This window comes from Rhyacophila brunnea, unplaced genomic scaffold, assembly GCF_057557595.1.
Source record: "Rhyacophila brunnea isolate RB1 unplaced genomic scaffold, BYU_Rbru_1.0 scaffold_22, whole genome shotgun sequence".
Taxonomy (NCBI): Eukaryota; Metazoa; Arthropoda; class Insecta; order Trichoptera; family Rhyacophilidae; genus Rhyacophila; species Rhyacophila brunnea.
Genome location: NW_028232882.1, coordinates 5,550,129 through 5,572,833, shown reverse-complemented (window position 1 = coordinate 5,572,833; position 22,705 = coordinate 5,550,129). Strand labels below are relative to the sequence as shown.

The following is a 22,705-nucleotide window of genomic DNA, read 5'->3' as shown; positions in this document are numbered from 1 at the left end:
ATTGGATGTTATCATTATATTAGGCGGTATGTGCTTTGTTTTACCACTTTTTATGTTACGGGTTATTGGTATGCTATATAGTTACAACATGTGTGTGCTATTAACAGTCAGATACGGGATATTAAATATTTTAGTTTTTTTAGCTTCCTGCACAATTTGTGAAGAAGTCACTTACGGGATATTAACATTAAGCCATCGGTTTACTACATTCATTTATATTGGGTAATAATTTATAAGAGTTTCTGTTGATTTCTGGGAGATTTTTCCTTTGTGAAAGACAAGCGACATTTGATAATAATTTTGTAAATTTTACAGATGTTCTGGCTGCACTCTAAATTCGGCCGTCTTCATGAAATATATATTTTGCACGGTCTAAAAATTTAGACTCAAAATGAAAGCGCGCAGCATTCTCTACCTAAGGGCGTCATTTCGCCTAGAGACGTCACTGATTGGATACACATAATTATTTTTTCTGTTTGTTTTTGTTCGGTCGGTGTATGATGTTCAGTGTGTTTTTAGCTCTCTTGCATCTTTGTGGTTTGCTGATAGTGAAACCCACTTTGGTTGGGGCCCCGCTTACCCTAGATCCGCCACTGATTGATATTAATGTCTATCGAAATGTTTGTCGCAGTGCTAAAGGAAAAGTTGATAAATGGTCTTTTTGGTATCGTGGAATTTTTGTTTTTCCTTTTTCTTCTCCGCAAAGAAAAATCAGTACCAAAATAGGCGAATTTATTTTATAAGGGTGTAATATTGAAACAAACTTGAGATTGACAGATACTCGACGTCGTTCCTTCTCTCTTCTCATCTTCCCCGAGTGGAGGTGGGCGAAAAACAAACAAAACATTTTCGAGATTTCGAGATTCATTTCATTATCGAGATTTTTTTACTGCGGTGATTTGTTATTATGACTCACTGCGGTGAGTTGTTCAAATTTCACCAGTGAATATCTGATAGGTATTAATTACTCTTATCCGATACGATTTATAAAATGGTACTTCCCTATCCCATAGCCATCGACATGCGGTATAGCTTATGTGGTTAGCGGTAAAATCACTGCTCGCGGTCAAAGCTGCTTAATTTCAGTGTTCAAACGACAATCTACTCTTGCTGGATAATGATAATTCAATATTCTTAACTAAATTTTTTGGCACCCACGATGGCCGCGTGGCTTAAGCATCGAACTATAGCGTCGTTGATCCCAGGTTCGAATTCTGGGTCTGGCAAGTACACATATTGTTTTTCAATTTGTGTATGAGTCAGAGTATGGACCTAATAGGTTGAGCAAGTGGCTGATTTCTCGTAAAAACTAAATATGTTAATACAAACCTCCACTCTGTGGAAGTTATATGATCTTATTAGGTCGGATAAGGTCAAAGAAGAAGAAGAAGAAATTGAATCATTATATTTTATCATTTTGACCACATTAGTAATTTTGTTTAATTTATACGATTCAGAATAGAGAACTGAAACATTCAAAGCTTTTCCAACTATCTGTTAAAATCATAACGAAAGTGTGGAAGTATTATGAATCTCCAACTTCACAAACATATACCCCTCCAAACCAACCCATCCAGCACCACACTCAGTCTTAATTGAGTCTATCACGAGACCCTACGTTTGGATGTGAAGCATCAGCAGTTTTTTCGCCTGGGAATATCTCAGGAGCAGATACCCAAGACTAAGTCGCCGCGCGCTCTAGTGTGCTTTGGCTGGCTATGACTCATTCTCACAAAAAGTGCCCTTGTGAGACAGGAGCACGACGAACAAACGAAAAAGAAATAACTCTAATTAATAAATATATTATTTAAAAAAAAAAAAACAAAGCTAAAACAATACTGACAGACAAAACTGTGTAAATAGACCTTTACGTACACAGTGAGACGCAGCAATTTTAAAAAGCAATGAACCTTCTACAGTAGCGTCAACGATAGACTGTATGGAATAATATATATTATATTATACATAATACATGTGAATGTAGTTCATTAGTGGCAGAACGCCAGTTGTCAGGGGTTCGAATCTGGCACTTGGTTGAAATTGTTTTTTTTTCAATGCGTGTTTTGTCCAGACCAACAATCATAGATGAACAATAAATTAACTAACAATTGTTTCATTTTTTTTAAATCTGTCAAGTTAGCATACATTATATAGAGCCCCGTGTGTTTAAAATAGTAATTAACCTTACCTTTAATGTCAGATGCCTGTATTGTTGTTTTTATTTAATAAAACGCATTTTCAACTGAAAGCGAAGCCTCTGAGGCGGACGAAACCGGTCCTAATCTATTGATTAAAAGTGGAATAAGTACTACAAAAAAATAATTGCGTTTTATTAAATAAAAACAACAATACAATGCAGTTCCACCGTGAATTGACAGTCAACAAAACAACAGATGCCTGTATTATTTATTATCACGATACCTACTGCCCTCATGAAATAAATAGTCTTAAATCACATTTAAGGCTGAAGTGTTGTTTGTTTTATATGGTTTTACAGTAAAGTTGTTGACTATGTCTTTCTAATCAGACGAAACTGGTAATGATCATTACAATGTTGTGCATTATTTTAATTCAAACAAATCGCTTCACTGACAGAACAGGTGAGTGCCGGTCAACAGAGTATCTGAGACAGCGGATAACGGGATAAGCATATTACCAAATCTAAAAAAGTAATGCAGTCGCTATTTTGGGTTCTCGATGTATCCAGGGGACTGGGGGAGATATTTTATATCATCATCAATCTATCCACTGTCAGCTGAATGCATCTCCAAGCTGATTCCACTTCTCTCGGTCCTGTGAATTGCGTTGCCACGTGCTTCCGCATAACTTAATCATTTCATCGATCCAGCGGCCTCTAGGTGTACCTTGCGGACGTTTTGTACCTCTTGGGTACCACTGGATGACTAGATTTGTCCAACGATTGTCCTTACTTCGAGCTATGTGTCTAGGAAACAGACAAGGGTTTGGAGTGTAATAGAGTTCGCTAAAATCCTCAAATACTTTATATAGACGCTTATATATATATTTTTAGAAAATATAAATATAGGTATCATGGTAAATACATAACGCAAAATATGGAATTTCCGTAGAAATAATGTTTAATTAGATAAAAATTGATGATGTAATGCATATATTACCAAATTATTATTTGATCAATTATTACTTTATTTTCAATTTTACCAAAGTCAAAGTTTACAGTATTACTATTTTATGGTACCTATTATTAATATATTTTCTGTAATCATTAAATGTTTATTTTTCCAAGATGAGAAAAGACAAGGCATCATAATGACACGTCATTCATAATATTTCCTACAAAGTCTACATATTATTTAGGTTGACCTCGCAAAATTACTTTCACCCTGGCAATAAAAGTAATTTAATTATCTATGACTAATTTTTGATTATATACATAACTACCTAACTACTTTTTTAATTTTTTAATTTTCATAAATTTGAGCATTTGTTGTAAAAGCATTTTATGTGTCATAATCCTCAAATGGAAACGGGCTGGACACATAGCTCGAAGAAGGGACAATCGTTAGACAAATTTAGACATCCAGTGGTATCCACGATGTACAAAACGTCCGCGAGGTAAACCTAGAGGCCGCTGGATCGATGAAATGATAAAGTTCTGCGGAAGTACGCGGCAACGCAACGCACAGGACCGAGAGAAGTGAAATCAGCTTGGAGAGGCGTTCATCCAGCAGTGGATAGATTCAGGATGATGATGATGATGATGAATCACGTAATAATATAATATTACATTAGAATCTGTTAATTTTACGATACGCTATCAAAGTATGGAATGTAGAATATTATAGAGGTGTGTATTACTATTTTCGTTAAGTGGCATATCTCTAAACTAAACTATCTTCGGCGTACAATTTTAATGGCTTTCTATCAAAGATTATCAGCAAAGTCAACGGAATTAATTTCAATATTCGAATTATTTATTGAGTTATTGCGACGTTCTAGTGATCGAAGCGATCGGGCGAGCGTACGGTTCTGCCTGTACGGACGCCAGTCTGTTGCTGAAAATCGATGTTTCCATGGCAACGGCGCCGCGACGGTGGCCGTCGTTGTTTGGCGGCGCCCTCTCCTCCGCAGCCTTCGTTTGATGCTATCGCACGCCTTCGCTGCCCGAGTTTTAGAAGCCTATTCAAAAGAACTGTCAAACGAAGGAAGAAAATAATGTTCACGATTTGAACGAGCCTATAGATATAGAATTTTATCTGTGGGTGGGTACGTTTAAATTGAGAACGTTATTTTGGAAGGTGGAAAATGTAAAAAGGAAGCAAATAATGTTCTCAATTTAAACATAGGTAGGTACATTATTAATATAGATAGATGGAGTGGGATAGCGCTGGCAAACCTTTCCCGCAAACATTCAAAATTTAATTCTATTTTTTATCTTTCGTCTGTCGCATATATTATTAATCTATGGTCGCAGGTAAAATTTTCAATAATAAAATTAATGTAATAACATGCTTAGGTGTGTATAGGTAGCACAACCAGAGTTGAGGAAACCAGAATACTCACACAGACGCATCGTTTATAGACAGGGTGTTTCAAATTTTTAAATCAACTTTTAAAAAAGGAGATTCTTTGTCAAAACAAAGAATCTAAATCAAAATTTAGGAAAATAAATCGAACTAATCAAAAAAGCAACAACCTGTAAACGAATACTGTATTCTTCAAAAATACACCAATACACACAATCTTTCGTGTCTGTGATCGCCTCAACTTTCGGTAACAGACATATACCTATAAACTTTATTTTATTCAACTTTTCAAGTTGTACAACAAAATAATGACAAACTCTATACTATTATAAATTAATGAATTTAATAATACATAGTATGAATAAATTTATGATACCTTTAACTGTCAATAAATTCTTGTTGGAAAGACATGTTAATGAAAATTAAAACACTTTGTTTTAAATAGTTTAATTACGATTAGTATCGATTGTGATGTTATAAAATGGGACCAGATGTTGAGAGTGTCTCATTGAACTGGACGAAACCCGTACTAATCGTCAATACAATATGTGGAATTAGGATTACATTTTAATATTGTGATTTATTTAATTAATTTATAATCACACGCATCAGTCAGTTCGTTTGTAAGTTAGTATTTACTGCATATCGAATGATATTTATTGAACAATATAACTCCTAAAGCGGGTTCCCACTGTTCGATTGTTTGTGAAACGATTTTGTTGATCAACTATTACTAATGACTGTATAACCTATACTCACACTATACCTATTTTTGTTGATCGATAGAAGTTGATTCAACCGTATATCAATGATTCAACCAAAGTTTGACTCAGTACAATTTTATCCGTAGTGAGTCATCGCTATTGATAGACCAGTTGAAATGTGATTTCATAATGTGTACCTAAACTAGTATTTATTTAGAAATAATATAATTTTGAAAAACCTCAGAAATAGACATTAGTAAATATCAACAAAAAAATCTAGAAAAAATCTAGAAAAAAAGTTGGACCTAGTCGGACTTGAACTCACGCCTTTCCTGGTAAGTGCATTGGTCTCTAAGCTATCGATCCGTATATGATTCATACGAATTATTTCTAATACTTAAGTTTAAACTAAAGTATTTCAAATTCCGCCAGTCAGGAGACAATCTGCTTTGTGATCAATTAAGGTAAATGACATTACTAACTTAATTGTAGGAAAATGATTTTTTCCTAAATGTATACTTCTGAGGTTTTTCATAATTATGTTATTTCTATAATAAAGAATCAAACATTCTTAAATCCTTGTGTATATTCAATATTTCACAAAAAAATAGTATTTATTTATTGCCCTCGGTCTAGTTGAATCACTGTTAGTAGGCAACAAGGTGTAGTTTTTAAAAGGAATACATTTTATAACTTTGCACTTTTTTGCACTTTTTACTACACTGATACGCCTTTTAGCCTGATTACCTCGCATAAAATTAGATCAAAATGATATTCACTTATATTAATATATGTAGTAATATGAAAATAAATAGATAGTTCCAGCCGGGGTCTAACTTTTTCAAAAAAGGTTTTTTCTATTGGTTATATTTTCTCATGAGTGCTTTCAGAATTATGTATGGTCAATAATTAGCATAGTACATTCTAAAATCTTGTGAATTATTCGTTGAATAAAAGAAATAGTTAATTAAATAGATAGTAAAAAAATTTTTTTTGAATACATGACATCATTTTCATCCTAGAGCCGGAATGCAGAGTTATGAAGCATATGCTTTTTTTCTATATTAGTACAATAAAAATTATTTTGAGGAATTATAAATAATTAAATAGAGATATGTAATGATATAAGTAAATACGCTTTTCGCGTAATTATTATTGTATCTTTTTCGATTGTGGGCCTAATTTTAGAAACAAATTATTAAATAACTTACATTCTTTTACATTTTCCACGGCGAGTTTTCTCAAAATGGTCCTGAAGCGCCGAATTTATTCTTCTCCAAATCTCCTATTCCAATCACAATTTTATTATTTTTTGCGCGTTTGTTGTTACATTCTCGAACGAACGGACTGCGGCTCAATGTTTGCTGAATGAACAAAATCGATTCGATTTTAGTTGATCAACAAAAATCGACTCGCCAGAACACGCACTATGTTAATCCAAACGTTGATAAATATACGTTGTTATGAGTGCACATTTATTTTGCAAACTACTTCGTTGAATAAAATGTACTTTATTTTTCAATAATTTCAAATAGTTCTTCTTTTAATAATATTTTAAGTTATTTTAAAACTCTACTAATTCTTTGAAGAATAATTCATTTGAAGAATAGAAAAAATAAAAATGAAGAGATATATTATTAGGTAGACATATTATGTAGGTAAAAAAGAGTTGTTTTTATCTATTTTAATATATTAAACGTCTCTAAATTCGATCGTTTGTCTCTTAAAATAAATATTTTTGAATTTCATTAAATGATTTAGAAATACAAAAATATGTACCTATGTAAGTAGAATTAAAATCCACTAACTACAATATTACTTTATTTTAATATAAATATAATATAATGATTTCAAAAAATTCCAATGGGTAACTTCAAATTCTTTGCGTGTTTGCCATCGCTGAAGTACAGCGTCCTATCTAAAGATTTACAATTTAAATTGAGAACACTATTTTCCTTCCTTAAATTTCAAAGCTATAATAATTTAACACCTACGTACATACTTACAATATAATATTATATTTGTAGGTATATGTTGTGTGAATTGAACAAACTTCTGTTATTTAGTTGGATAAATGCATCCCCTAGCTCCACGCTTTATGCTATACCTACTTCCCGGTACACGATAATACACACCATTTTAAAATAGGTAACAAATTAAGGTAGTTACACTATGTATTTTTGAATTGTACCTATTCTATGATCACTCACAACATAATGATCAAATTCAAAAACATTATTTTGTTATTGGTCAACAAAACATCGCCAAACTGTAGGTAAATTACATTGTGATACTGCTGTGACACTATAATTAGTAAAAATAGATTATTTTTCGATATGTAGGTGAAATAGTAAAGTTTCAATATTCAATCTAATTACCTATATCAGTGAAATTATAATAATTTTAGAATATTAATAAAGAATATTCAAAGGAAAAACTCAATCACAGTTAGTAGGTAAATGGTCATAATATGAATATCTACCATGATAGTAAACAAATGTTGATTGTCTTTAATTATTAATTCCCGTTACTTACAGAATTAACTCTTACTTTTATTATAAATATAACCATTTATATTCATATATTTTTTATTAAAGGGATGGATCAAGTGTTCCCTGCATCACATATTGAGAAGAAAATATGTGCATTATGGCAACGCGTCTTCTGTTGTCTATGTTTGAGTTTGACAGGTTGTTGTTATTATTTGTTTACATTTTCAACTTCAAACAAAAATGCCAAAATCTCGTAGAAAAATAACGTCAATATTTATTTGTCGTGTTTGTTTATCGACAGAAAAGGGCATGAAAGAAATTTTTGAGACTGAAATATCACCTATTGCTACAAAAATAATGACGTGCTGCAACATTGAGGTACATCTACCCACATAAATAACATGAAGCTCCTTCAAAAATTTCAACTAGTTTAGTAAATATAATAATTTGATCGAATAAAATCTTTTCATTGTTGTTTTTATTCAATAAAACGCAATTTTTTTTGTAGTAGTTATTCCACTTTTAATTAATATGTTAGGACCGGTTTCGTCCGCCTCAGTGGGACACTTTCAACTGAATACATTTTTTTAAAACAATATTTATCAAACAAAATTCAAAGCGATAGAAATAATATAAAAATAGGTACATAAATAATTATCCGTCCAATAATACCTTCCCAATAACAGATTAATTTAAAACTAATGAGGTTGGATTACTTAATAAACTCACATGATAGACCATTTCAAACATTTTAACAACTTCAAAGTCAAATTACTTAAAACTAGTATTCTCCAGTTAGTGTGTTCTGCCAGAACAGAGACGAAATGATCAATTATATTTTGTGTCTTCTCCATTATTATACCCTATTTAATATTTGGGATTGTCATAACATAACTTTATATATTGTACATTATTTATTATTTTAATTTTTATTTAATTTTGACTCATATTTTGGTTGTATTTGTTTTTTTATTCGATCTCACTTCAATTGATAATATTGTTTTTTTTTTTTTTTTGACTAATCATAATTATTTGTTGATATTAAGTAATGTTATTGTAAATTTAGATTGTTTCATATTGTGTGGTTTGTTAATATTTTAAATAATTTGTTTAATGCCCCTGACGTATGAAATATTAATGTCCAACCTCATTAGTTTTAAATTAATCATTATTGGGAAGGTATTATTGGACGGATAATTATTTATGTACCTATTGTTATATTATTTCTATCGCTTTGAATTTTGTTTGATAAATATTGTTTTAAAAAAATGTATTCAGTTGAAAATGTCCCATTGAGGCGGACGAAACCGGTTCTAATATATTAATTAAAAGTGGAATAAGTATTACAAAAAAATTGCGTTTTATTAAATAAAAACAACAATACAATGCAGTTCCACCATGAATTGACAGTTAACAAAATAAAAGAAATTAAAATCTTTTCAGATTGCAATGGGTGATGGATATCCATCCGTGATATGTAGAAAATGCTGTTCGAGGCTGAAAATTGCTTTTGATTTTAAGATTGAATGTGAAAGATCTACCAAGATTTTAAAAAGGACAATCGCTACGACAAAATTGCCGCTATTTTCCAAAGGTTTGTATGAACAGTATTCATCATCATCATCAGCCTGAATCTATCCACTGCTGGATGAAAGCCTCTCCAAGCTGATTCCATTTCTTTCGGTCATGTGCGTACCACTGGATGACTAGATTTGTCCAACGATTGTCCCTTCTTCGAGCTATGTGTCCAGCCCATTTCCATTTGAGGTTTTTAGCGAACTCTGAACAGTATTATGTGATTTTAAATAAATAACATATTAATAGAGGAAGGTACTATATGCTACAGAAGGGTGAAACGGTTCTATATGTTTATCCTGGATACAGTGGCAAACGCATTTTGAAAATAGCGGATATACTGGATTATTTGTTAGTTTGGGTTAGGTTAGGTTATCCTAACAAATAATCCAGTATATCGGCTATTTTCAAAATGTGTTTGCCGCTGTATCCAGGATAACCGACTAGTACCGAAGAAACATTTAAACCCAAGAATACATTGACGCACATGCATTTCTTTCAATAATTAAATTGGATCCAGAGCATTAGGTGATGTTCACTTAATCTTTTCTCTATTCACATCCTTTATATAAGGATTGAGTGAATGGTTTAACAACTAATTCTTATAAAAGGTTTTAAGATACCTGGTTGCAAATGTAAATAAAAATATAAATATGTTGTGAGCACATTGTTCAGGACTCCATATCCGGGTAGCGAAGGCGGGACCGTCTGTCTGCCGGAGCGCCTGAGATGATTGTCGATTTCCATAATGCCATACAATTAAAAACTAATGAAACTGCAGATTGTAACGAATGCTAAAATAACTCTCAATTAAACAGTTTCGACCGTGTGATTGTGAGTTCATTCATTGCTGCAGTAATTGGCATATAGCATTCCTGTCACCTTAGCGTTGCCGTGTTGGGCTAAGGCTTCTGGATGACGTCATTCCCACCATAACACTTAATCTTGGGAAGAAATTCACCTTTAGCATTGTGAAATATTTAAATGAAGTTTCTAAACACTTAAGAATTTACCCAGGAAAATCCAACTACCAAAATAATGCTTTATCGAAGGTGCCATTGACTTATTTTCAATCATTTTAATTCAAAATATTTACAAAAGTATTTTGATAGTCAGTAATAAGTACTAATTAAAAACCAAAGTCAGCTACCATGCTGACACCACATAGTGGAGGTTACATTAGCGGGTTTGGAATGTTGTCTATCATTCAGCCGACTGTTTGGATATTTGCACTGGATCAAACACACATTTAAAAACAACATGCATTTCTTGCCAGCTGAGGGACCAAACCCTAACAACTAAACCACCGTGGGTGTTAAATAATAATGGGCGGTAGTATTATTAAATGTTAATTTGTTTATTTACTTTAATACATTCACTGCTGAGCTACTAATTATCCCTTAATTACCCCAATTTGATAACATGCTAATGACCTATAATGGCCTTGGGCCAGGCGCGGTGTGCGCACTCAACGAGTTAATTGAACTGCATTACATTATATAGGTCAAAGGACAGATGTCTCGCCGAGTAAAATTTTAATTGTATGTCCCGGCATGTGTAATAATTATGTTTAGCGATCGAATTTCAAAATAAAATATCTTATCAACATTGAAATATTATTTCGATATAGTGGGTATAAGAAGCCAGTTGATTATTGCTTTTATTTCTTCGGTATTTTGATGCAAACTTTTTTAGTTTTGTTTGCGTTCAGTTCTAAAATAACCACTGAAAATTGGATAACTAAACAAATATATATATAAGAAAATACTTTATATTCACACAAAAGCATCGATCTTTCGAAAAAATCATATTATATTGGTTTATTCATATGAAGATTGTTATGAAAACAAGTGTCTCGAAAACTTACACGTGTAATGTTAGGCTTAAGCATTGGCCTATGGCGTCGTGGGTTCCAGGTTCGAATCCTGGGTCTGGCAAATACAAATATTGTTTTTCAATTTGTGTTTGAGTCAGAGTATGGACCTAATAGGTTGAGCAAGTGGCTGACATCCATTTCTTGTAAAAACAAAATCTGTTAATACAAACCTCCACTCTGTGGAGGCCCATATGATCTTATTATTAGGATCGGACATGGTCAAATAATAATTATAATAATAAATAATAATGTTTGCAGAGGAAGCAGATTGTTTATGGTCGGACTCTGACAATGGTTGCATTAAGCAACTTGGTGTTGAAAAGACAGCGTTTTCAGATATGGTATGATATGCAAGAATAATTTATTGAGGTACTGAGGATTAAAAGAGTACATGGAATGTATAATTAAAAAAATTAATTAGAAACTGTTTTAACATCACCATATTATACTTATTTATGCATGGATCAGTATTTAAAATATATTGGTAGGTAACTGCTTTGTTTGAAAAGTTAGAAGCATTTATTCCTAACATTGGATTATTTTCCATAAACTTCTGCATATAAAATATTATTAGTTTCATAACAACGTACAGACCTACAAACTTATCTGAAGAATAGGATGGGGGAGCCACTGTCAAAAACTACCCAATCAAGACTCGTAACTGGACAAAATCTGACATTCAAATGAAATTTTCAAAATGGCGTCCTATGGTAGTTTGTAGTTCCATTTTTGGCTGTTCTAAAAATAAGTTTGTAGGTCTGTATCAAACTTCAATATTTTGACTTGTCTTCCTTCAAACACTAAAATTTATATGTACCTACAGTGGAATGTCAATTTTACATGCCCGGAATTCATGGTTTCCCCGCTATTTGCATGTAGTTTCTGCAATCCCTCCAGTGCAGAAGTCTTCGGGTCCGGACCCTCCCCCCCAGGAATAAGTTTTATATTAGAATATTCTTTCTTCTTCCTCAGAACCTTATGACTGAGGAATGTGACCCGGATGATTTAGCTGTCAAACATCCTTCTCAATCGGTTGGACCCATTTCTCTTGGCATTTTACGATATGTGTCTGTGAAAGACCTGTATCAGTGCAAGGATCTGGAGCATCTAATCTTTAAAAGAGAAGACAACGACTGATACTAACGATTCTAATAATTATGACCGTTAGGCCATGTGTAATCAATAACCACTTCTGGATATGACAGGTCGCAATACTTGTAGTTAAGGGCGGACGTGCTCAGCGTGGGTCAAAATGGAGCATTTTTTCTATTTTCAAAGCATGATCCTGGACATACCTTAAACGTTGTAGATAATCTATTTGTATAATTTTGAAGCCTTATTATCCTTTATATTTATTTTAAACATTTGATGACTGCATAAAGTATTTTTATTACATAAAATAGTATTCTTTTAAACCTCTCGCTCTAATGTTTTAGAATATAGTCATATTTCGGTACATAACTGTGCAGTGGTGTTAAGATTTTTTACATTTATTAATTTTTAAACGCATTTATAAAACCATTAGTATAATTTATGACGAGATAATTTTAGTAAAATATTTACGATAAAAAATTAAAGGATAATGAGGCTTCAAAATTATATAAATAGATTATCTACAACGTTTAAGGTATGTCCAGGATCATGCTTTGAAAATAGAACAAAAGCTCCATTTTGACCTACGCTGAGCATGTCCCCCCTTAAAGCTGCAGCCAAAGCGTGGAGTGTCTGGGTAATAGGAAACGTAACCGGAATATGCAGGGGTCCGCGATTGATGCAACGAAGCTTTAAGTTGCCAGCGGGATGCAGAAGTTAGTGGTCCCTTGATATATTAGTATTTTGTAGTTGTGAACATTATCGTCACAACTACAAAATAAAAGGAAGTTTCTAGATAGGATGGAAAATAGAGTAAAGTGTAAAGTCAAAGAGAGCATGAGACATAAGCAAGGAACAAGGGCCATGGGTTACCTGATCCCTTTCAAGCTGAACAATAATTACTTCCGCAACCTCGCAACTGACAACTGTAAATTTAATTAGAAAACAAGGAATTACACGGCTGAAGGCGCGTGCAATCTATGGTTAAAGATGTAAATAATAATGTCCTGGGCGCCACACAATCGTGAGACCGTGAAAGATTATAATTATGTAACAGTGTGGAATAAAGTGGGAACAATAAATAAAAGAGCAATTTATATACTTGACAGAAACTATATTATCGTCAAAGCAAGAAATTAGAATTACATTAAAAGGTTATTAAGCGGCTCGATATTGAAATTTGGAAATACTAAAATAAATGCGAGCAGCTAAGTTTGAAAAGAAACATTGAAAGAGTAGTGAATCAAATAATAATAGTTTTTAAAATACCAAATTGGAACGACAAGAGGCTTCAAGCACTGCGGCTGCAATCGTGCTCCGTTAAGTGACGTCCATTATAAATGTTGGGTAAAACTCGAGCGGAGCACGACTATAGTAGACGACAGTCAGAATCAAAAAGCCCTGTTGCTTGTTTCACACCTCGCGACATTCGTTGCGGCCGGAAATTCTATCAGCGACATCTCTCCAATCGCGTACGCTCCATCGACGTGACCATAGATATTCGCCGGGGTTGCCAGAGGTATGAATGTTAGTTATGTTCATTTTGAACATAACACCCTGTTAGATTTTATTAAACCCACTCTCTCCTGCCGTCTTAAAAAATCAATAACATATTATTATTATGGACATTTTTTCAAAATGGACACCCCTATACCAATTTTCTATGAGCTTAGGTATAATTTTTCAATTTTTCAATTACTTGATTTAATATACACTTGTATTCTTTTAATCCTCAGGTCCTCATATTCATTTATTTATTATTACAATTCTTTTTCAATTTTGACTTTATTTTTGAAACTGTCTTGTCCTTTTTTTTGCAATGTACATGACATTATTAGAATCCTTCCTTTTTCTTTCTACAGATTTCCTTCGATGATAGTTTTGATGATAATCATGCGCCGGATGATAATGGGAATTCCAGAGGTAATTTTATAGAACTGACAAATGCCATCACATCTCACAAAGGCATCGTAACTGATCCGATTAAAGAAGAAATCGATACATCTGAAGAAATAAACCAATTAGATGAATTTGGAGTGGTGAGTGGCTACCATAAGTCCATATTAGGTGATTCGGAGATATATTTCACTTAATTTTTAGATATGCAAGAAAGTTACCTTGAGGCTTGGCGGCAAGTATTGTGAGAGGAACATATCGTCGGTCCCTATTAAAAAAGTTGGATCTGCAAAATGCAATTTTTCAGTACGAGCAATCAAAGATGTTTCATCAAATATCCTTTGTGACCTATTGCTTGCCATAATAAATAAAAATACGGGTTATAGAAACTTTTCTAAACGTTTATAAAAACATCCGTCTGTCTGGTGAACATAGCAGCAACTGTCAGATCGGTTGGTAAGAACCGACATTGTTATTCGGACACTCTCGGTAGATCTGTCATTTTTAACTTGAATATCTCGAAATTTGTCAAACAAACAAAAAAAACTGTGATTGTGGTATAAATGTTTAAAGTGTTTAAATAACTTTTACGTAATAATCTGAAAATGACAAAATTTCAGATCCGACTTTTTTAATAGGGACCGACGATATTATTCCTCACTTTCTTGATAAAAATAGAAATATAAAATATAATGAGATAGAACAATTTTTTCCCATTGAGTTGGGATATTTTTAGTTAGTCCTGTCATCGCCGCCGTGATTCTTTCGTCAAAATTGTTTATGGGTCAAATTAGCCACTTTTTTGCATTATTAACACATCTAAATGATGTAAGCCCACACAAATAAGATAATATGTCAAATGCTTTCATGGTGAGGGGAACGAATAGAGAAACGCAAGAGGGGATTTTAGTACACCAAGCTGCCGCACATCAAGTTGAACTTTTTGCATTCTAGTTAACACAAAATATAATAAACATCACTGATTTCGTTTGCCTAAATCTTGAAATGATATTTCCAACAGTTGATTATACATAAGGTTTCAATAAATTGTAAAAACGTGTGTCTAATTTTAGCTGAAGGTTTCAAAGATAACCTCCAAGAAAAGAAAGAAAGCAGAATGTTTGAACTGCGGCAGAATGTTCAAATCTGCCACGTGTCTCACTGACCACATAATGAAAGTTCATAAAGGTAAGTCAAGATATTGATACATACCTATTATACCATTCTGGTAAATGTTAAGTATTGTGTATTCACAAAGAAATACTAGAAAAACATTCCAAAACCATTATGTTTAAATGACATAGAAATCAAAATGAACATGAGTAAGTATAAAACACATTAATAATAAAATGTAACACAATCGAACTATATTTGGTTTTTGGGTTGTCATCATGTATTCTTCCTCCTTCTTTCATCAACGTTTCGTTCTTGTTGCAGATGGCATTTTCAAAAAGTAATATTATTATTAAGTGTACGAATGACAACACTACCAAAAAATTTTGGTTGCACAAGGTGAAAAAACAGCTAAACAGAATGTTTAAATCAATTTATAATATTAAAAGAATTTTACATAATATATCAACAGGCCAAAAATATGCGCCAAACCAATTTGTATGATTTTTTAATATTGATGATTGTATTATCGTGGGATATATTTTGGGCACAGTCGCGATAAGTGAAATTTTGTGATCAACGAAGGACCGCTGTATTAATACCTAAACTAAATTACAAAATAAAGATCATACATAAAATTAAAATAGTGTAGTTGCAATATACTGAAAAAATAACATTAGTGTTTCACTCCCGCTCATAATTTAATTATCTGTGAGCGAGTAAGAACTGTTGCAGGTGTGAGATTACATTAATTATGACGATTCCTGGTAAGTGGCACATGTCAAAACGAGTGGAAGGAACAAAAATAGATCGTGATATAACGAATTAACACTGAGATGAATGAATGTTACTTGTAATTTGACTTTTTTTAGATTTTTCAATACTTCTGTCAGGTATGCAAACAAAAAAATGTAGAGACTACCGTATTACACGATTTAATATTTAAAATATAAAAATGAATTGTATAATTATTGAAATATTATCGTAAATTAACTTATTAATATTATTAGACACAAACATTTCGATAAATATAATTGTAGTCGACCCAGAAAAAAACCGTTACATTCAAGATGTTTTCTGAATTACAGTAAAACCTCGTTAAAACGAATTCCATGGGACCGAAAATCGAAAAAAAATTTGAATTACGAATTATGAAATGTTTGGGGGAAAAATATTAAAATTTTGAAAAAAATAAATTTTGATTTTCATTAATTTTGTTTCTGATCATAGATGTGCCTACCGAATTGGGTCATAAAATGTCAGGATTATTTTTATTACCTTCTTAAAATAAGTAATTTTTGATTTTTTAAGAAAAGTCTGTCATAATTTTCAATGACTGGCTCATGAAATAGTGTACTTTATTACGATTTATTGAATATTTTTGTATGCCAGGGACTCTGAAATCATTTCGAATTACGAAATTCGAATTAAAGGTATGGTTTTATATGAAAATATTGTTCAAGGGACTTTTTTTTCGGGAAAATTTCGAATTACGGCGAATTTCGAATTATCAGTGTTCTTACTAACGAGGTTTTACTGTAACAGTCAAAACAAACAAGATATACGTCCTTCTAACCTACATGTTAATAGTAAATGGCTTATTTCGGCCCAGCCATATAAACCTTTACCTTACTTCTAGGTCTATCTGTCGATCCCAATCCTGACCTAGCTGACAATCATTCTGTCGTGAGACATTTGCCAAATGAAAAAGAGAAGTTTAAGCCATTCATATGCAGGTAAATAATACTACACAAGGCCTGAACAATAACTAACTATAAGTGCGAGTAAGAAAGTATTCGTATTATATGCATTAGAGTAAAATAGAAGACATACGCATAATCGACTTAGTGAAGCCGGTAAATATTAGTGCCTTATGTGCTTAGGGAAAAACAAAAAAAGTGTTGTTGAAATACATAGTTTTTTTTAATGTGAAATATAAAGTTACGGGTCAATATTTGTATTTAATTTAGTAGAAAAGATGGTTAAATGTGTTGTGTTTAAATTTGGTGGCGGTACTGAGAAGGAAGATGATAGTATTACGTTTCATATGTATCTAATTTAATAATAATAAAATTGAGATTCTATTCTGTGTCATACGCAAAGAGTAGCTTCATATATCCGGACAATACCCTACCTCTTTAATATTATAGCTCTGAAAGCATCGGCTCTGGAATGTCCAGGATGGAAAAAGTTTATGGAAGAGGCCAAGACCCATCGAGGGTTCTCCCGCTGGAAATGATGATAATGTTACATCTTCTAATTGGCCACCACCGATTTTAGCTAGGACGTAGCGTAATAATTAACATTACTGATACTTTTATAGTGATAATTGTTTGCGGTATGGGGATATACTAATGTATTTTATTTATTACAGTGTTTGCGGGAAGTGTTTTTCTCAAGTTAGCAATCTCGCAAGACATCACCGATGCCATACAGGAGAAAAACCATTCCAGTGTCCAATTTGTTTAAAACCCTTTGCCCAGGTAATTTCCCTAAAAATATTTATTTGGTCATTGCGTCTCATTACTATAATGACGCGCCACAATCATATTATACACATAGCCCACTGTCAGTTTTGACTACTGTGAAGTTAGCTGCACATTAGAGATGTAAAACCACATTAACTGTTAGCTGCCTTATACCAGTGAATGGCCCTGATTGCTTAACGACATCAAAATCATTCATAAATGTCAAAAACTATTATGAGGTTCCTCACAGTACCAAACTGGCATGAAGCACATTTGGGTGTCTGAATTGTATCTTCAAAAATAACCTCCCAGTGTGTCTTAAGTGTAAACTGTGCTCACGTATGCATACGAAACATGGACCCTTAGTGTAAGAAAAATCATTAAGAGTAGCGCAACGTGGCATGGAAAGGTGCTTGTTGGGCATAACGCGGAAGAACCACAAAAGAATTCAATGGATAAGGAGGTGGATAAGTGTACGTCATGTGATAGAGGTTGCTAAGCAGATGAAATGACAGTGGTCTGGACATATCACTCGGCAGGCACTAAACAATCACAAAGACACCCTAAAACTTGCTGGATAGACGAACTCATAAAGTTCGTTGGATGTACGTTGCAGGAAAGAACTCGAGACTGAAAAGAATGAATGGAGCAAGGGAGGCCTACATTTGGCAGTGGATTGACCCCGGTTGATGATGATAATAATATATTTATGAGGCAACTATTTCCAAAATGGAAGATAAAGTCTAACAAAATTCTATATGTAAATATAGCTATAATAAAACTCACCAAAAGCATACAAAAAAAGTGTTTAAAAAATTGATGACTCACAAAAACCGATAAATTAACCAATACTAATTTGTGCAATTTCATTAAACTTATATTTATTACAATTTAAAATTCATCAGCTAATAAAAATGGGCATATTGTTATAATTGAAATAATTACAAGATAAAAAGAACTTTTTATATACAACGTTTTTAAATTTTCTGTTGAACCATATAAACTTGACTTGACTAGCTTAAACGATCAAAAAAATTTATACTTGACATGTCATATTGATTTCCATAGTAACGCACGTATATATTAATAATTTAGTTGCTAGGACCCCAGAACCCTAGCAACCAATAATGGTGTCGAAATAACTTTTCATACAAAACAGAATTAACTTAAAATGAATTCAATTCTACTTAAAGATGGCTAAAAGTATTCAAAAAATGCATTGGCATCGTGTTCTGATATATTCTAAAAGTTTCAAATGTCTAGCTAGTCGGGAAGTTAGTTAAAAATCGATTGCAAGATTTGTACTGGACAAACAACCATGGGACAAATAAGAATACGACCTAATAAAAACGTTGTAATAAAATACAATATGATGGAAAAAAGATCAATCATTTATGCTTGAAACACAAAAACGTCATGCACCACAAAATATTGAATTTTGGAAATAGATGCCTCATATATAAATTGTAATGACTCAATAGTATACAAAAAAACGTATGAATCAATGAGTTTTAAGTCATGAAGAGATATCAAGTACATATCAAACTGAAATATTCACTCATTATTTTGTTGATTATTTTAGTTGACCAACCTGAATATTCACAAGCATGTGCACGAGGCAACACGCAACTTCAAATGTGAACAGTGTCCCATGGACTTTAAGAGGCCGTCTCACCTCACCGAACACATGAAAACTCATTCGGCTATCAAAGAATACCCCTGCAATATATGTGGGAAAGGTTTGTTAACCATTCATTAGATTTGTAATATATCTGTATACGGCAATATACATTTATAAATTTAAGCAAAACTATCAATTTTTGTAGTCGTTACTCTATGTTCCTTCCTCAATTGGAGCCTATGGCACTGGCGAAGAGTGGAGGTAGTCTGTTAAGATGCAACATAAATAGTGCACACTAAACTTTGTCAGTCAAACATATATGTTTTCAGTGCTCTAAGACTACAAATTGCAGATAGTGTTAGCTTTAAAATTCAATGAATCCTTGCATAAACCATCCTTTACCCTTCGCCACTGCCAGGTGGAAGTTCTTTACTCCAGATGCCTGCCATTCATGTCGCCAACCTTTCTCAAGCTCTCCGTTCCTTTTCACCAACCAGTTCCTCTACTGCCATCCAGAAAGGCTTTCTAGATTTTAGTCGGTAAACTGATCGATTAATGTGTGCTATTCAAGTATATAGGTAACCAAAATTGTTAATGAATACATTGCAGGTTTCAACAAAAGCAGTCACCTGGTGACTCATTTACGGGTGCATACTGGAGAAAAGCCATATAGTTGCGAACACTGCGGAAAATCTTTCAAGTATGTTGTATCCAAACCGTTCATTTATGTGTACTTATTTTTATGGCAATGGGATGGAGAATAACCAGGTGATATCATTAGTACAGTCTAACGTGGCAGATATCTTATGTCATAAATCTCACAATTATTACAAAACTATAAACGCCGTGGTTTTTGGACTAACGTTGTGTTGTTTTCTCCCAAGCAGTGACTGTTCTGTACCAGCATGTTTGATAACGGTCTGAATCTTAAAATCCTCATCTTTTTAGTACAATGACCCTGGGCTCATGAGTTGAATTTCAGCCATTTTGGAAACTAACTTTTTTAAATTATTATTTTTATTTATATAGGTAGACACAAATTTAAGAATGTTAAATTCTTCTTATTGAATATATGTAAAGATATCTTAATAAATTTGGCTAACCGCCAAGATATAAGCTGTGTGAGTAATACCTAATTAAATATGTCAATTTAATTCGAGTCACATTGGCCTAAAATTTTTTTTGGGAATTTCTCTAAAATGTGTTCTCTGTTGTCAACTCTGCTGGTCAAATTGTTTTCAGAAGAAGAAAAATGTGTCAAAGGGATTAAGTATCCACGGGAACCGATTATTAATTGATGGGATTATTTAAAAAACATATTTTTATGAAGTTGTGAAGGTAATACAACTAAATTAATGACATTGTATTTTTTTATTTTCTATAGTGATCCAAGTAATCTGGCAACTCATATTCGAATTCACACTGGCGTCCGACCCTATGTTTGTCGTTATTGTAAGAAAGGCTATACACAGAAAATATCTATGGTATGTTGTTTTCTGTTTGTTTAAAATTGTAGAAATCTTTCAAAAGTTTTTGTGTAGTTTACAATCGTATTTATTAATATATATGACAATAATATGATTATCTTAAGTGCGATAGAATGTTTCCCAGCAATGTCATCTTACATAGATTATTAAAAATCGTGACCCGTATTTTGCATATTAATTTCTTTAACCCATTGGAGACAATCAGCGCCAATTTGACTCGGCTGAGGGCCTACCGGAATGTGAGTCGCTTGATGCATACTATACCAGTGCTCGAATCATGTCACGTAAAATAAAAATTCGACAAGCGTTGAGTACATTTCTTCACTCGCAGGACTACTAGCGACCAATGCTCCCATCGGGCGTGAAAAAATTCATGCATGCACATGCACAAGAAGATACACTCCACCTCACCAACTATGAAATGTCCCGTACTTAATTAGTTTCCGTGGGAAAAATTAAAATTGGATCAAAGATGTTAAAAAATAATGAATTTCATAGGTTGATTCAAAAATCGAACTGACTTCAAAATTCTTAATATAAAATGCGTGTAAAGCCGCATTCAGACCAAGCAAGCGAATTTTTGTTCTTCCCCCACTCCACCGAAATTCTCTTAAAGTAAACGCTTTTTGTTGAGCAAGCATAAGAATTTCGCTGGAGTGGGGGAAGAGCAAACATTCGCTTGATTGGTCTAAATGTGGCTTAAAACGATGCCTTTACCTACCAGAGGCACTTAGCGGAAAAATACAAAGCTTGCAATTTGAGATATTTTTTTGATAATTTACAATTTTAACTGTGTTAATTAATAAATATGTACCTATCTGAAAATATTTAAAAAAAAATATTTTTTATTTTAAGTCAAAGATAAACTTACAATTGTAAAAAAATGTGAATTTGTGCCCCTGGTAGGTAAAGACATGGTTATGAAAAATGGTGTCTCGAAATATTGCGATTTTTTATTTCACTTAAGTTTCCTATTAATACTATGTTTCAGATACGGCATGAAAAATATCATGTAAAGTTATTGGAACAGAAAAATACTGGCAAAATAATTAATATCAGCAGTGTTCATGAAAAACCCGATGCTGGAGATGCCATGATCCATCAAATGCATGGTGATAATGTGGCAACGACTCAGCGACCCGGTCGAGACCTTCCTGATGAGGATATTCATCAGCCTATGAATGGAATTTCATTAAAAAAGGCTTACACAAATAACAGCAATCTCGCCGATAAATGTTATGTGAAAAGAAAAACAATTTTGATAGATAAAACCATGTGAAAATTTGAAATAATGTTTATTTCTTTTATCTTTGTACCTGGTACTACTCATAGCGGCGGTTATGAATGTCAAAAAAGTATTATATTACCCAATTTCACTGCACCTGTTGTATTTTGCTGCCCCCTGAATACTACCCGGGTGCTTCGTACACCCAACTAGGGCCATCAAAAAAGTTCGATACCTCAGAGTAATAATATAAAGAAACTGGGTATTGTTCGGAAAAATGAAGCCATGTTTCTTATAACGCACAGTAGAACCTCAATTTTATTATTATTAACTTGACTGTGAAATGTTATACCATCATGTTGCTTCTCAGTACGGCTACCAAATTTAAACACATCATGGTTAACCATATTTTCTACTAAATTAACACAATAATAATAAATTTCAGTAACACATGCCCAGTTTTTAAATGATTATCGTCATTCAAATCAATATTTACCGGCGACGCGTACGAAAAATATTTAATTCAGCCGTAGAAATTCTATCTTACTATAAAGCATTTTGCGAAGAATATAAGCGTGCCGAATGCTTTCTCACTCGCACTTATGGTTCGTTTTTGTTCAGGCCTTGTTCGATACTGTTATTTTGCATTTT

The 22,705-nt window shown here is 32.9% G+C and overlaps 1 protein-coding gene across 1 annotated transcript; it reads left to right on the top strand.

The window, feature by feature from the left end:
* Nucleotides 1-7,868: 7,868 nt before the first annotated feature.
* On the top strand, nt 7,869-22,209 carry LOC147069964 (uncharacterized). The gene is made up of 11 exons (XM_085949625.1): nt 7,869-8,079; nt 9,145-9,295; nt 11,411-11,493; nt 14,107-14,283; nt 15,214-15,328; nt 16,893-16,989; nt 17,628-17,736; nt 19,304-19,460; nt 19,952-20,042; nt 20,727-20,826; nt 21,821-22,209. Exons 1-11 carry the CDS (start codon nt 7,942-7,944, stop codon nt 22,106-22,108), a joined length of 1,506 nt encoding a protein of 501 aa, XP_085805751.1. The 5' UTR covers nt 7,869-7,941; the 3' UTR covers nt 22,109-22,209.
* The last annotated feature ends 496 nt before the right edge of the window (nt 22,210-22,705 follow it).